At 44.5% G+C, this 16,685-nt stretch overlaps 1 protein-coding gene across 1 annotated transcript in view; it reads right to left on the reverse strand.

Annotated features, from left to right (window-relative positions):
• Nucleotides 1–16,230, reverse strand: part of frmd4ba (FERM domain containing 4Ba) — a 40,380-nt gene extending 24,150 nt beyond the window's left edge. The window contains exons 1-11 of the mRNA XM_062545747.1: nt 16,075–16,230; nt 12,001–12,066; nt 11,639–11,733; nt 10,850–10,942; nt 10,464–10,548; nt 8,621–8,677; nt 8,013–8,035; nt 3,470–3,553; nt 2,280–2,345; nt 1,610–1,667; nt 852–938 (exon numbers count right to left, since the gene is read on the reverse strand). Coding sequence (XP_062401731.1) covers nt 852–938; nt 1,610–1,667; nt 2,280–2,345; nt 3,470–3,553; nt 8,013–8,035; nt 8,621–8,677; nt 10,464–10,548; nt 10,850–10,942; nt 11,639–11,733; nt 12,001–12,066; nt 16,075–16,230 — 870 coding nt within the window. The remainder of the gene's footprint in view (nt 1–851; nt 939–1,609; nt 1,668–2,279; nt 2,346–3,469; nt 3,554–8,012; nt 8,036–8,620; nt 8,678–10,463; nt 10,549–10,849; nt 10,943–11,638; nt 11,734–12,000; nt 12,067–16,074) is intronic.
• Nucleotides 16,231–16,685: the final 455 nt, after the last annotated feature.

Below are 16,685 nucleotides of genomic sequence, written 5' to 3' on the forward strand. Positions count from 1 at the left end.
CCCCCAGCAATATGGAGGCCGCGTTTATGATGCATGCCACCTAATAGACGGACAATGTGGTATGTAGCTTATGAATATCTATGGGTATACAAGTAGCTTTCTAATATCGATGAGTAACAACCTCCTTTCTAATAATGTATGGGTATATAAGTATCTTTCTAATATCTATCAATATATAAGAAGCTTTCTAATATGTATGGGTATATAAGTAGCTTTCTAATTACTATGGGTCAGCTGCTCCAAACAGGACCAAGTTCCAATACCCGTCATTTCCTGACTCACAGCTCAGACAAGAGGATGTAACTATAGTCACTGTAGGAATGTACAACTGGAGGGACTGAATACACATCCGCAGATTCGGTTTTCATACAGGTGTGAAATTACAGTGAAGGCAGTGAGGCAATAGCCTTGATGAGGCACAGAACATCCATCCTGTCTGACTTGATGGATCTCGTTCATATTTCGACACGATCAAACACCATTGTGTGCAGCTGATTAGTGGCCATTACTCATAAGTTCCATAGTTGTGTACAGAACAACTACAGGCACATGTTGGCACAAGGGGGCATTTTTCATTCAGCGTTCAAAACCGATCCCAACAAGTCATTCCCACCCTCTCATATTTGTTCACCCCCCCCACCCCCCGACGCCACTTTCCCTGACCTTCTCCAGCTAGAGTCACAGGGACACACAAAGGCTTTGTACACATTATTTACAGTTTGGTCAAAAATTAACCCACTGCGCTTGGGATTTTGGGGTCAACAGGGAGAATCTGAATGGGGAAAAACACCCCTAAACAGAGGAAAACAACACAGCCTTGGGGTGTGATTAATGAGTGCTAGGCCACCTACCTTTCGTGGTTTCAACTTGTCCTGCTGGTCGTACTGGCCGACGCCTTTATAGCTCACTCCCAGCCACCAGGGGATGCCTTGCTTGTCCTGAGAGAGAGAGAGAGAGAGTGAAAGAGAGTGAGAGAAAGAGTGAGACAGGCAGACAGAGAGAGAGAGAGAGAGAGAGAGAGTGAGACAGACAGACAGACAGACAGACAGACAGAGAGAGACAGAGAGAGGGAGACAAACAGACAGACAGAGAGAGAGAAAGAGAGAGAGAGAGAGAGAGAGAGAGAGAGAGAGAGAGAGAGTGAAAGAGTGCGAGAGAGTGAGGGAGATGAGAGAGTAGCACCACAGCTTCTCACTGCATTGGCACTTTTTCTTTTAAGTGGTACAGTCTGCGCGATTACTGGGGCAATTAAATCCCATTAGACTTGCAGCATTAGCAACTCTAACGAGCAGCGCGACAAAGATCTAAAGATCTCAGCGGACTCCACCCCACTCCCTCCAATCCGCAAACTCTGACTGGGAGTCCTTTTAAAAGGCAACGTTTGATCTCCTCAGACTGTGTATGTTGTTTTTTAAATAAATAAACAAATAAATAGAAAGCAAGGTAAGCAAATGTCCCCCAGAGAGCTGTTCTGCATGGCTGCCTGAACCACGTGCTAACGGAAAGATTTTGCTAGTCAAATACAGAGACAAGAAAACACTTATTTTTTAACCCGTCAAATTACTGGGCTGGGGGAAGGGACCTAGAGCTAACTGTGTTGTGTGCTTACCTTCACTTCATAATAATGCACTCCATAGTTTGGGAAGGACTGCACCAAAGCCAAGTACCTTTAAGAGAATAGAGAGGAGTGTAAAACACAATGAAATGTTGTTGGTCTCGGAGACAGTGTTATGGGGGCAATGGGCTTTCAACTACAGTAATTCACAAGCCTGTGTCAGTTACATCAGTAACACCATTGATTTCCTCCAAGGGCCTTGTTGGGGAACGAGCCCATTGATCAGCTCAGGGACACACAGCGCAGTCCAGTCCAGCACGGCCACCAACGACCTTGTCTCAACCCCATGGGCAAGACAGACAAAGTGGAGCACTGTCGCGCTCTCCGCTAAGCGGCGGAGCAGGAGACGGGTCCATCTGCAAGCCTGACGGAGCCACTAATTAATGATACAATTTGGCAGACGGGGCGGCTGGTCCCCCCCTCCTCTCCCAGCAAACAAATGGGGGGCTTTGCTGGTTGCAACAGGCCAACAACAGGGCCGAGTTAGTTTTATGAGCGTTGCTCTAAATGGCGAAGCCTCATTGACCCAGCATCCTTGAGTGGACTCACATAGCCATCGCTCTCTCTGTGTGTGTGTGTGTGTGTGTGTGTGTGTGTGTGTGTGTGAGAGAGAGAGAGACACTCCCCGCTAGGGGAATGACAGAAAATGAATGACCTCACTTACTTTACGATGGCTTGTCCACGGGTGAGCCCTTTCAGCTTCTTGTAGTGCTCGATAACTCTGTCCTCGCTGTGAAACAGAGAGAGCGGTTCAGTACATGGTGAGATCATATCCAAAGCAGAGCTAGTTGTAAGAGGCTTATCGTGTTAATTTGATGCTTTTTTTGGGGGGTAAAAAAAACAGTCTCAGAAACATCCTGGGGGCGTCCGTGCACAAAATGCCATCTGGACAACTGGTCTGTCAATTTCGCATATGTTGCCACAATCACCCAGGCTGGCCTTACCCGACATCACCCCCACTCCGCTCAGCACACACACACACACACACACACACACACACACACACACACAAATGCGCCCACACCCATACACACACTGAAGACACACAAACACACAGAGTGAATTGTTGCAATGGCATCTCTTCAGCTGTTAGTAGACATGCGCCATCAAATATGTGCCCAATGCAAGCACACGCACACAGGCGCACACAAGCATACACAGACACACACATACATACATACACACACACGCACACTACACACACACACAAACACATGCGTAAACTTGTGTTGAGTCTGACACACGAACCACACAAGCCCGTATATTAAGACATGGACCCACACATGCACACACGCACACACGCGTGCCGTACACACACTCACAATCACACACAGACCTCTCTGTAACTCAAAACTGAACCCATTGATCCGAACCCAGCTGCTTGTTCTCATCAAGAGGCACCTCTGATACTGCCCTGATTCGAGCTGGCACTGACAGGAGACAAGCCCTCCTGTCAAGGGGCTGCTCTCTCCACAGCTGCCAGCTGGTGGTGGCGGCAGCAGCAGCGGCACCACCACCACCACCACCCGGCACACACACCAGCAGCACCGCTGGGCAGACTTCATTACCATGCGGTTACACCCTTAATTAATTAGCCACATTAGAGGAGAACATGCTGGAGGGGCCCTGGCAAATAGAGGTGCATCTGAACGCCTCAGTCAGTTCAGCACTTGTCCAGGTGTTACAATGGAGGGGATTATATGAGGGAAGGGGAAGGGGGGGGGGGGGGGGGGGGGTTCAGACGAGTCTTCTAATGCGCTCAAGGAGCCAGGTGCCTTTCAGCATCTGCAAATGAGTTCTAAATGCATGCTGCTGCTAGTATGGTGCTGGTGTTGTGCATGGTGTGCGGCTTACCAGTATGCCAGAGAAGGGTGTTCCGTCAACACTTTGGTCGGTAGGGTGGGAAGTTTCTTCAGGTCCTCTCGTGTGCGTTCATCGCTGAAAAGGAGACAAGATCATCCATCAAAAAACTGAGCGCGTCGAACAGGATATGAAAGCCAGCACGGGAAGATTTTAATAATCATAACCTAGAAGCCAAAAATACCTCCAGCCATTAATCTTGGGGACCTGCAAGCCCTTGTATTAATAATACATCTTGGCGAGAGAAATGTAGCCCACTAGTCACAAACATAAAGTTATGTAAAAATATTTTTTTGTTTTCATGACATAACAGCATAAATTATAGATATTCTGTGCTTTCAAGGTCAAAGCAGCAGTACAAAACCTTGTTATCCGTGCGCTTGTTGATGCTGGCTAAAAGAAACATTCTGCTTTTTATCTACGTTCTTATCGCAGTTCTTCCTTCTCAAGAGACATACCTTCCTCTAAGTAAACAAGGTGTGCCTGCCTTAATGGAATTAACATTCGCCTGTTCATACAGGCCATGTCTTCCTGCTAGTCTCTAACTCTCTGTTCTCTCCACACTAAGGACAAGCTGAAACCAGTACCAGGAGGGAATGTATGTTCACAATATCCCCATATCCACAACAAGCATTAAGATATGTGAAAAATATCATACGCAGAACCGCATAAATCATGGACACAGACAGCAGATAAAGACGGCTTTTTTTGCACAGTGGTCCACTTTTTACAGAGGCCACTGGTGCCTTTATCTCACCAGATATAATGTGTTGTATGTCACTGTCAAGGTCTTGCGATAATATTAACCGTGAGTCACTCAATACACAGGCAGGGAGAGCAAAGTGCCTTTCAATTACAGGTCAACAAAGAGAGTGCGGGCCGGCTCGCTTGGCAGGGCGGCGCAACGCAGAGGCTGACAAAAGCTATTCAGGGGTAGCTGGTGCTCAGGGCCGGGCCCTGCAGGGAGGAGAGGGGCGAACGCAGCCCAGCCTGGAGAGGGAGGGTGCATTCAGAGAGAGGACCCTCACATGACAAATGGGAATTGCAGCATGCCTGTTGTCTGTTGTTTGCAAAACACGCTGATCTCCAATGAGCCATGGTCAGTGACCATCGGCCCGCAGTGGTGGCAGCGATCAGCATGTTCTGAACTTGTGCGGAAGAAAATACATACTACATACAAAGCAGGCACACAGATTAAATAATATTTATAATAGAAATATTACATAACTTGGGCGATTGTATGATTCTGTGGGCTTGCAAACAAACAATGACACCATGACGACTGTCTAGAAACACGCCCACACACAGCAAAAACACACACCCTTGAAAAACGCACGTTTAAAAGCAGCAGGCTTATCAAACTAGGAAAGCCCGGAACAAGTTTGGGAGTGCTCTGCTCTCGCTTTTCCTACATGACAATGATTTACTTTCCCCTCTTCCCATCTTGCGCCAGACTTGTGATTACACGCAAAAGTTCATTACGGGCGAAATGGCTGAGGATGATTATGAGAACGGGAGGTGGGTGGTGGTGGTGGTGTTGGTGGGGGCGCCTCCACTCAGAAGGAGCCCTAACTCCCGACACCCCTGGCAGGAACCTGGAACTCATTATGCCTTCTGTGTTATCTTACAGCAGTTGGGGGGGGGGGGGGGGGGCAGCTCCTGTCTCCCCACCCACCACAATGCACCGCACCACACGCCCCTGTTAAGTGTGCAGGGGAAAACAGTAATGGTTCAGCTATTTCGGTGCCGCAGCCGGGAACCACCCTCCCCCCTACCTGGGTGCAAAGGGCTAGTTGTGCTCGCAGCAATCTCTGCCAACTTCCAGGGGTTAACGACCAACCCTGATATGGATACTGTGTGTGTGAAGTAAGGTGAACGTACGACGGGACAATCATATTATATATATATAAAGAATAAATATCACACTAGTAAGACAGCTTATTCTTCAAAGCTTATTTGAACACCAGGTCATTAAAATGCCTCCTTAAAAGAAGACTAGACACAGTATCTCAACTCATTTCCACAATTCACCCCACGGCACTCCTCAACAAAGGGAGGCAGACACTCCAAAAATGGGAGTGGAGACGCACATCAGCAGCATGAGGAGTTTGAGTTGGACCAGAGGTTGTTGACATCACCGCTGCCCTGTCTGACGCCTGTTGGTTAGCAAACGGGGAGATGTCTCTGTTCGGCGGAACTCTCAGGATATAGGCTGGGGGAGCTGGGGTACTTCAGTTCCTACACACCTAATCTTAAATGTTAGGGCCGGGACCCAGTGCCTCCATGTCTACAGCAGAGGATGGTTTATGGAAGGGATTTGCAAACATTCGTGCATGCCCACCCTCTATCCCATTTTTGGAGTGTCTGCCTCCCATCCACTCCCCAGAGCCAGAAAAAAAGGCAAGCGAGGCGTATCACAAGGAAGAAGAGAGAGAGAAAAAGAACTCACAAGGAAGAACGGCATCCTCAATCAACTCTAACGAGGACATTCTCACACTAGGCTGCCTTCCTAACCAGCGTGTGTTTAATAGCACTGTCTAAGTACAAAAAAGTGCCCTCTACATCTACAATTATTGGCAGCCCTGGTAAAGATCAGGGTAAAAAATAATTTCTTGATGAGGCATTTCTATTCTGAGGGTTGGATTTTTCACCTTCTTAGGTGAGATCTTATGATAACTCTTTCCACTTATCATTACCAGAGGTGTCAATAATTGTAGTGACACTGTAATACACACAGGTTAAACATTAACTTGTGGCTCATATTTCAAACAGAACTACACAGGCACTAGGAAAACAAGAAGACAAAGCTGACTTATAACTGGGTTTACATGTCATGTAGCTTCACTGCATAGCAGGGGTGACAATAACTAAGCACATTTACTTGACAAAGAGTGCTTCAGTACACTTTTTGAATATACTTTATTTGAGTATCAACATTTCTTTAAACTTGGGACTTTTACTACACTATATTTGGAAGACAAATACTGTACTGTTAACTCCACTACATTTGAAATACAACCATGAAGTGCTTTATACAGTACTTTAAAGCACAGCTTTGAAGTGTTTTTTAATGCAATAATGGGAAATATGAATAATGAAGTTGAAGTACTTTCTTCATTCTTTAATAATCAATTTGAACTTGGCAGTGGTATTGAAAGCGATAACGGATAACAATGACGATCCTCATATCAGAGGATCTATAATCGTGAAGTAAGGATGAAATGAGAATCACCTGACATTATCCACAAAGGCAAATTAACACATTTTTATGTCATTAAAAAAATAAGTTAACTACTGAAAACTGAGTTATCCTATTTAGTATTTAGCTGAGAAAATATCATTTGAACTGTTAATAGAGAATAAATAACAATTTACATTTTATTCCATTACACATTACATATTAAGTTATTCTTTTTGATGTTGAATGTAAGGAACTAAAAGGTCAGGCCAAGTAACCAACCAAATTATGTACATTTCATTTCAGAGTGTCATTGACACCCCATTACGGACTAAATAAACATTGCATTACAATACATTCAAAGAAAAACACTTGCACTTTTGAATACTTAACTATATTCAAAAGCAAGCACTCAGGTGCAAATGAGAAACTAAAAAGACATTCACTTCCATGGATTGGAGTAATATTTGACCAGGAGTACATATCAAGTGAAGGAATTGAGTACTTAGCACCTCTGTCACATAGGCTTTTTTAATTCATAGGAAGAAGTGCTTAAACCTAAAAAGTGCGACATGCCAACTGGGCTTGCCAACTCTACATGTTCACACACCATGCAACTCCTAACAGTGCACAAGTCTTTGTGTTCAAATAATGCACAGGGGGGACCTCTGGGGGTACCAGACAGGGGAGAAAACCATAAAGGTCTGCTTTGATGGTGTAGGGGGGCAGTATATTTGTAGGTCACGGGTCTCCCTACCAGTCAGGGCCAACAACATAACAGGTCTCACGGCACTTTACAGCCTTCTGCTGGGTCTCTCTTTAAAGCACATCAGCACTTTTTCAACTAACTTTTCCCTTTACAGTTCCCTGCACAAAGCGGGAACAGCACACGAGGGAATGGGTAAAGCTCAACATAAACAGAGATACCATCATTGTAGTAGGCAATCCACAATCAAATAACATAACAATACAAAAGCACAAAATTCAATTTGTGGAAAACATCAATTCATCCAAAACGACAGAGAGTAAAAAAAAAGGTCAAATGGAAATCAGCAATCAACCAAAGTGATTTAAGGGTAGGCTAGAGCAAAGGTATAACCATGCGACGTAGGCCTACATATAGGACAGAGACTCACTCTTGAGGCCACACTAGCTGATGAACAACTACAATCTGCTGCTGTGTTGACAACAGTGACAGCCATGCAAATGTTGACGCCGACTACTTGCCAACCACTAAGTAGTACAAACACTATTTGCAGGTCCCAAAAGGTTGAATGATATGTGGTCACAACAATCTATATAATAAGAACGCACTCAATTAACCCAAAAAGACAATTAAGGTGGAGGTATCGGTCTTACCTTATGTAGTCCCCATTTGCTTCCTAAAATAATTGAAATAAAAAAGTAAGTTAGCCTACTGAAGCAATAACAAGGTGTTTCTACATACTTCAACATTAGACATATGTTTCTCTCTATTTAATTGCATCCGTTAACATACAGTGTGCATTTGACACGGTCCTCTATTGTGCTGTAAAGTAGCCTACTCAATGCAGTAGCCCACTTAAGGCGCTTAACTACCAATCACGAGAGCACACAGGCTACAATATCACAACAGTTGCATCCCGATTCCCTATCCCTGCACCCTGTTCCGTTACATTGTAGCGAACTCAATTGGTGCACTGCTTCAAAACCTGTTGCTGATAGGCTTCGTCGACCAAGGTTTAATAAACACAACGGAAATGCCAACAAATTGATTGATGCTAATGTGTTGTAAGCTACAAAAACAATTTAGTAAAATAGCTACAGGCCTACAACAAGTAACATTTGATAGTAACAAACAAGACTGACTGTCCAATGGAGACTAGTGTCTCAGCGTTTTTTCAAATGTAGCACGTCTTTACAGAGCGCATGCCTGCACAGCGAGCGACTCTGTCAAACTAGTGTAACAAAAATGAAGACTCACTTACCTGCAGCGCATATGCCGCTAATTTGAATACATGGTCACTCTCCACTTCAAAAAGTCCCTAAGGCAATGAAACAAAGTAGAAAGAAAGAGACAACATAAACGTCGATATTCCTTAATCCGTCCAGTGTCCTATCAGAGTTGTTCACTCTTCCCCTCTTTGGAAATTGCCTATCGCTACCCTCAGGTTCCACTACTGTGGACGAGACCATCTCTGCTGGCGCACGGGTTGTGACAAACAGCCTAACTGAAAGCTCAGGTTAATTATCACAAACATGCTTTTAAAACCAATTTAATTTCAAGTACGTTATCTACGAAATCATGCTAGAGTATACTATTTTGTTGACTGGAACACTGTGAAAGGGGACAAGTAAAACACTGCCAGTTTTAGTTTTGAAAGTGTCCGCGAGTAGGCTAGGTCTGTTGTGAACATGGTACGGTCGGGAGCAGGTTGAATTTGATGTTCTGTTCTGACAAACAAGCCAAAACTGGCGCTTGCTCCAGGTCTGGCTGATCAAGAAATAGTACGATGCAAATTCGAATAAAATAATAATTTGACCGTTTTAATAATGGCCAAATTAATTTGTCACACACTCACACTGGTTAACAGGTCAATCCGGACTAATATCGGCTCACGAACAGACCCCGCGACCTCACCATCTGCATTTTGTCAAAGGGGCTCAACGCAGTTTCTCCTTGTCCTTGTTACCAGATCAAGGACACCCAGGTTGTTGGCCTATCAGATAGGCTACAGCCTGCCATTAGAGACTAATGAAGAATGTTTTGATTAAACATGGTGACACATGATCGATGAATTGTTTTTAGAAACTATCCTCATAGTTTCATGGCATAATAAATAGGACGATAAACTAGCTGTATCCTGCAACATTTAAGTTTCACTGGAAGCAACAGTCTAGCCTTGAGAGACAGAAAGAATGAAAATAATCAGGTTATTTTAGTCAAGTCTGAACAACTGAATGGGCTTTCCATACTCAGCATTTCATCTCGTCTGATTTCTTTTAGCCAGCCCACCCACCCACAGCCCTTTACATTTCTCTGGTACAGCACACCCTGTCCATCCTTTAATTAACACACTCGCCTCAATATTTGACCCAAAACAATGAGGCTTTGCAGATGGCCTCCCGCTGGACACACTGAGCTGTGAGATGAGATGGCTCACAGGTCTCAGAGCATGGGGGAGAGGAGGTGAATTGCCACATTGTTCTTCCTCACAGCATTAAACAGAGGCAAAGAAACAAAGGAGTATAGGCTATCTATTATTTTTTTAGATTTCATGACTAAAACAGGCCCTAAAACAGTCACTTCACTGTTAAAGCAACAAGTTATTTGTCCACAAACAGCCAAACAACGCAACGAATGCAGCAAGGGGTGAAGTGCTGAGTGAAGTCAAAAAGTGAGAAACAGGCCCTCTCTGTGCTGGAATAACTCTGGCTTAAGTGTTTCAAAGGAGGAGGCTGGAGAGGGGCCAGCCAAACTTGTGCCGTTGCTTAGCGGAACGGCTCGGCAAATGCCTCGTGCACAAAAGCAGCTTCATGGCCGCCAACTGTGTTTTTGGCCCGACATGCTTGTTTAAGACGCTGACATCTGGAGGCACACTGCTTTGCCTTTAAAGTTCCAGAAGCCTCCCCTGAACTTTAGCCGGGGTGGGGGGTGGGTGGGGGGTTCTTGGGGAGATCCCCCTGCCCCTTACAAACAGCTCTGTACAGTTAGTGGACATGATTTATGGAGCATTAGTCATTTCTCCACACTCTCATACTGCATTGCAGTGCAATGCTGAGACAGCACATGAAACAAGACACATGGGGTGAAATGCTTTGTCCACTTACATTGAAGACACAAGACTTGGCATTCAGGAAAAACAGTTCCACTGTTGTTGTGTCCTTCAGAAATGTTATACTCTCAATGTAAAACCTAAAAAAGAGAAGAATGTTATATCAAGATCAAAGCACCAATTCTGCTTAATGTGCTTAATGCTTAAACATTAGCACAGTGAGCTGTTATACGCCCACCGTACATGGCCAACTTTAATAGAGGTGAAATCTGGGTTGGGACACCAAATACTGGCTCAATAGTGCCCTCATATGGTTACTTGTTATATACACAAACATTCATGAGAATGGGCTCACCACTTGAATAAGCATCACTGGGTAAGGCAGTTTGACTGATGAATAATATGCAATGTAGAGAGACAGAATGAGGCTATATCACTCACCTCACAAGGAACTTTAGCTCCAAAGGGCCAGTCTTCTTGGAGAAATTATGCTCCAGTACTCTCCGGTCCAACTGAAGCCAATTACTTTGACCCCTATTAAATAAAATCAAAAGGTTACACAACAGAGTAATACAACCACAGCTGCACATAACCTAAATTAAACGGCCATTATATTAAATCACCTATGCTTCATGGAGTTAACAAGTGTGGCCTATATAGTAATGGCAAAGAATTACATTTTAGTTTAATGACTGTTTGATGCTTTTTGCTCACTGTCTAGTATTCAATGAGTTTAAAAGACTTCATTAAAGGGACACTTCACCGATTAGCATTAATCTTCGTATCTTTAGAAAACCAGTCATGTTTTTGAATGGTTGTGCATCATTCCCTCAGTTTGCCTTGAGATGGGAGAAATACGGATTTCAATGAAACCCATGAATAGGACTTCCTGCTTTCAATGATGTAAAATGATGATTTTTACATCATTGAAAGCAGGAAGTCCAACATTGAAATCCGTATTTCTCCCATCTCAAGGCATACTGAGGGAATGATGCACGACCATTCAAAAACATGACTGGTTTTCTAAACAAAGCTTAATGCTAATCGGTGAAGTGTCCCTTTAAGTAAAAGGATTTATTTTCCTTTGAAACATAGTGCACTCATTCATAATAACAAAAACAAAAGATCCTTGAGCCTTGAGGTTTTCATAAATGTTAATATGAACCACACACGTCCAGGTTATGTAAAAGCATTTTAAAAAGGAAAAAGACAACCAGAATCGCCACTTACGTCTCATCAGTGAAGGATATCCCAAAGTATTCCTTCTCTTTGAGGTTGAAATGGGAGGCAACCAAATCCAAGAGGTCACGGGACAACAGCTTAGGCTAAGACAATTAGAAAGACAACACATCATCATTCCATGAAAGAGAGGGAAAATAGAAGAAAAAAAACCCACCTCAAATGCATAAAATGTCCACCCTGTATCAGTTAAATCAACTCCTAAACAAGGAATTTAATTACCCATTGCCTGTTAAAAACATTATAGGGTGTAATACAAATTAGCTTATCTCTGATCAGAGTGTTAGTGAATCTAATGGATCACTTGTGAATCAAGAGAGAGTTTGCACTGGTAGTTGAAAACATGTCTATACCTGGACCAAGAGTTCCAGCTGTCTGTCATCCAAAAGACGCACCTGGCCGAGCCGTCCCTCAGTCATCTAGAGAGAAGAGAGGAGATGGCTTAGCGTCAAAGCAGCATCCTTGCTCATCACAGCCAACGCTGGTCCAGCTATCTGTCAAAGTCTCTGATTGAAGAGCTAAGACCCCACACATCAATCGAACCTTAAGTGCTTTATGACTCCTACAGGAGAAGGACCTAATCGAATGAAGCTACCGTTGCATGGCCTTTAAGCAACCACCATGGCTGAGTGAAGCCTATGCAAGTGACAAACAGGATTCCCGTTTAATGGGAAAGTGGATGAAGGTATGAAAGAAAGATGTCAGCAGATGACAACAGGTAATCTTGATTGAGGATGCCTCCAATGTCCTTCCTTTAAATAGGATGAACTTCAGTGACACAAAAAGCTGATGAGTCGGATCTGTATCTGATTTGTATCATCCGACTTTGTTTTCTTCAGCAAAAAAAACCCCAAATAAATGTATCAATCCGGAACAACACACAACTTTAAAACTAAATGCTTAGATGGAGTTGATCATCTCATCCAATAATGAGTAGTGTGAACAACGTAAATCAATCCCAGAGAATGGCAGCTCTAAATAAATGGCGTTGCTAATTGCTTTGTTTGGACTAGAGTAAGAATTGCGACGGCAGGACACATGTGATTTCCATCTGTGTGACTCAACACAATAAAGCATGGGGTTTATTGCTGCTCTGCTCTGGCCAGACTGGTGGAAAGTGAAGCAGTCTATTGGGAGGAGAGGAACCTCAGAGAACCATGGAGCTGATGCACATCAGAGGTCCATTAGGACGGAGGCCATAGTCCTCTTGCCACAACCACGCGCCACTACAAAGCATTTTACACTTCCTGCTTGGAGTTCAAGTATGACACAGTGGCTACACTCTACTGCTTGTACAAAGTTATTGCTAAATTGTGGCTTATTGTTTTCATGGGGAAGACAAATTGTCACGCAATGATGACAATTCAGGCTCTTGTAGGAAGACCATGTCACAACATTATGCTTTTGTTGAAAATGCATTCAATCAATCAATTTGTTAACTAAAATATAACTAAAATAGCTTTGTTGTTAAGAGGTGATTTAGAGATGGATCTGTTACCATCTGCAATCCATTTTGAACCTCATTTACTTGGTGAACAAATGAGTTGAACAACCCAATTGATCAATAGAGATTGTTATTGAACTCCCGGTTAATCAACACACATGGAAAGGCTTGTCTGACATCTCATGGAAGTCACCAGTAGCCCAAACACTCCCTAATCCATCAAACAGTATTTGACATCAAAAGTAATGCCCTGCTCCAAACTCAGAAACGGAATTAGGAGAGGGAAAAAATATCTAAATTACAAGAGTGGATTCAAACCAGCACAAAAGAGAAGTTGTACTTGACTGCTTTGAAGAGCTGGTTGAAAATCTATGTGTCTACCCCCATAAAACAACACAGGATTGTGCGTAATCCGTCTAAATAGAGAGAATTATTGTAGCTGTTAATTATACTAGCTCCATTGTCTAAGAAGGGATTAGTCACTATAGTAACCTTTTAAAGGATTGTGGAGTGGTGCGTTGCACAGTTCTGAGCGAGGGACAATTATAAATGCTGCATTGTTCTGGCCTGATGACATCAAAATATGCCCATTCACACCAACACTACTACATGGAGTACCAGGTTTATCCACTTGTTACATACAACTTTGGCATTTCTTACAGTAAAAGTTTATCATTAATAGTGTCATACTTAATAGTACTTACTTACTTACTTACTTACTTACCAAATGAAGTAAAATGCTTGTTACAGTACAATTTAAAAATGATCTTTAATATGTACTGGTTAGAATTAAATAAAGTCAATAAATACAATGTTATAATATGGTTTGCTTTGATTTTTTTTTTAATATCTGGTCGCATAAATGTTAACGCTATTTTAACCCATCCCAACTCACACACTATCCTATTTTATTTTGAGGGGTGAATTTGTCTGTCCACACAGGCATTATTTAGATTAAGCCAGGATGGTGAAATGAAGAAAGGGTAAAGATAAGGTTCAATGTGATACAACCACTAACATGTTCTCTTCTTGGATGCAAATTCATACTTAACGACTATCAGCAGCCCTACACACACCAAACCACACATTCAGCAGCACCCCAGCTGTGCGAGCCTTTGTTTTGGACTTCTTTTTTTTCAAAATCTAGTAACGTAAAGAGAAAGATTAGGGGGGAGCCATTCCTGTACGCATGAGTCCCTTGCTTTTGAGAGAAACTAGCTGCCCATGCTGAATAGGGAGGGGTGGTGGTGTGTGTGTGTGTGTGTGTGTGTGTGTGTGTGTGTGTGTGTGTGTGTTGTGGGGAGGGGGGGGGGGGTCATGTGATGTGTAATGGGCATGGCAGAAGGGTCAACCCCCCACCCCACCTCCCTGGAGCCCTACCTCAGGGGCAGGAACTTCAAACAAAAGCCCCCTTCACGTGACCTCTGGGCCAGTGACCTGCCTGCCTGCTCACAGCGGCTCCCCACCCCAATGCTCCAGGCGGCCTGGTGGATACTACTCACACAGTGACCTGATAGCCGCATTAAATATGGGGCCAGTTCATGCTTGGGCCTCCCATACATACAAATACATGTAAAAGATGAATGAAAGGTTGGTGTTTTTGACCAAATATACAGTTAACGAAAGCATTATAGCCATTATAAGAACCTCTCACTGCAGCCTGGAATGCCAGTACCTCTGAAGTCTCTCTTGAGTTAGCACTGAGTTGCTGACCTATTAAATGAGAATCCGAGTGATAAGATACATTTTCATACCCTGAGCCTTGAGGTGACTGAAAACAGACCCGTTATCTGAAGTGCACTGCTTACTGGTATGCGTGCGCAAAAGATCAAACGGCTGTCTTCTGCTGTCTCCCAACGAATTCCATATGGCTCGTATCACGCACCCTGTCCCAAACACGTGGGACTGATGCACAGCAGGTACAGGAGTAGTAGAAGCCCGTGCTGACCCGGTCTACCCCCAGTCTCCAACATGACGTGCCCCAAGAGAGGGGCAATCACTCACTGGACATGCCATCCATCAATTATCGGCACACTTCTGACATTTTTGGCCTAGTTCCACAGAGTGGCTCTCTAGGCTTCCAGACAGTGCGCAGTTAATGTGATCTGGCTAATCTGATGGCTCAATTCAAATCATTTGCCAAGCGGTGGCTGGGAGGGAGTCACAGCATCACCAACAGGAACAGGTTCAAGGCTCAAACACAGTATCATAGTGAGGGATCTGGTGCCAGTACACTTGAGCCAAACTTTCAGAGAGAGAGAGAGAGAGGGAGAACGAGAGAGAGAGGGGGGGAGAAAGAGAGACAGAGACAGGACCCCCTCGAAAACGAGATGCTCCATCTCAAGGGGTTATCCTCTAATAAAAGAATTTGAATTTGAGACAGAGACAGAGAGAGAGAGAGAGAGGAAGAGAGAGAGAGAGAGAGAGAGAGAGGGAGAATGAGAGACAGAGACAGGACCCCCTCGAAAACGAGATGCTCCATCTCAAGGGGTTATCCTAAAGAATTTGAATTTGAGACAGAGACAGAGAGAGAGAGAGAGAGAGAGAGAGAGAGAGAGACAGACAGAGAGAGAGCATTAAGGCAGATGTTCAAAAGCCTACTCTCTCCCCCGCCTTTCCCTAATTTCTCCACATTTAACAACATGATAAGCCTAAGCACTACTGCTTTAATAGCTATTGTGCTGAGAGTTAACAGATAAAAGAGACAGAACAGCAGGTGGTGCTGTATGCAGACAAAGCAGAAAAACAGCCCCAAACCACACAGTAAGGAGTCCCATCTGCATGGCTCCTACACCACCAGCCACCTCCTCCAGCTCCATCAGAGCGCAGGAAAGGAAATCAATACTCCCATTCCCCTCCTCTCAACCATCCATCCTAAAGGGAAGGATGGATTCGTCCATCCCTCCGTCCCCGCAGTAAAACAGTAAATGCTGTAGTGAGAAGCTCTCTGGCCCCTGGCCGGCTGAAGGGATAAAAGCTGTACCTGGTAGACGTCGAGGCGGCACCATGTCTGCAGGAACCTCCTGCACGGCTCCAGGCCCCGGGCGTAGCACCTCCTCAGCAGCTGCTCGGCCACCGTCCACACGCACTGACCGGTGCCGGCCAGCAGGTCCACCCCGCACATCATCCCCAGAGCCATGGGTTTGCTGCTGCTGCTGCTGCTACTACTATCCCCTCAGGAGCTTAGCTTATCACAGACCAGCACAGCACAGCACAGCAGAGCAGAGCAGAGCAGAGCAAAGCTGTAGTCTCCTCTCTTCTTCTCCTCTCTCTCTTTCTTTCTCTTTCTTTCTCTCTCCCTTTCTCTCTCTCTCTCTCTCTCTCTCTCTCTCTCGTCTGTCTCGGAGGCAGGCTGATGTAAGCTCGGAGAGCAGTAGAGCGCCACTGGAGCCCTGCTTCAGACGCCAGAGGCTGCGCTCACACTTTTCTTGGCGGGCCTCCGTCCAAGACGTCCCCACAGTCGGAGCCAGGGAGAATAGAAGAGGGCTGGGCCCAGAGCGGTAGACGCACACACACACACACACACACACACACACACACACACACACACACACACACACACAGAGTCAACCCCAGACAGACCCAGTCTGCCAT

The sequence above is a fragment of the Sardina pilchardus genome, chromosome 9, assembly GCF_963854185.1.
Source record: "Sardina pilchardus chromosome 9, fSarPil1.1, whole genome shotgun sequence".
NCBI lineage: Eukaryota > Metazoa > Chordata > Actinopteri > Clupeiformes > Clupeidae > Sardina > Sardina pilchardus.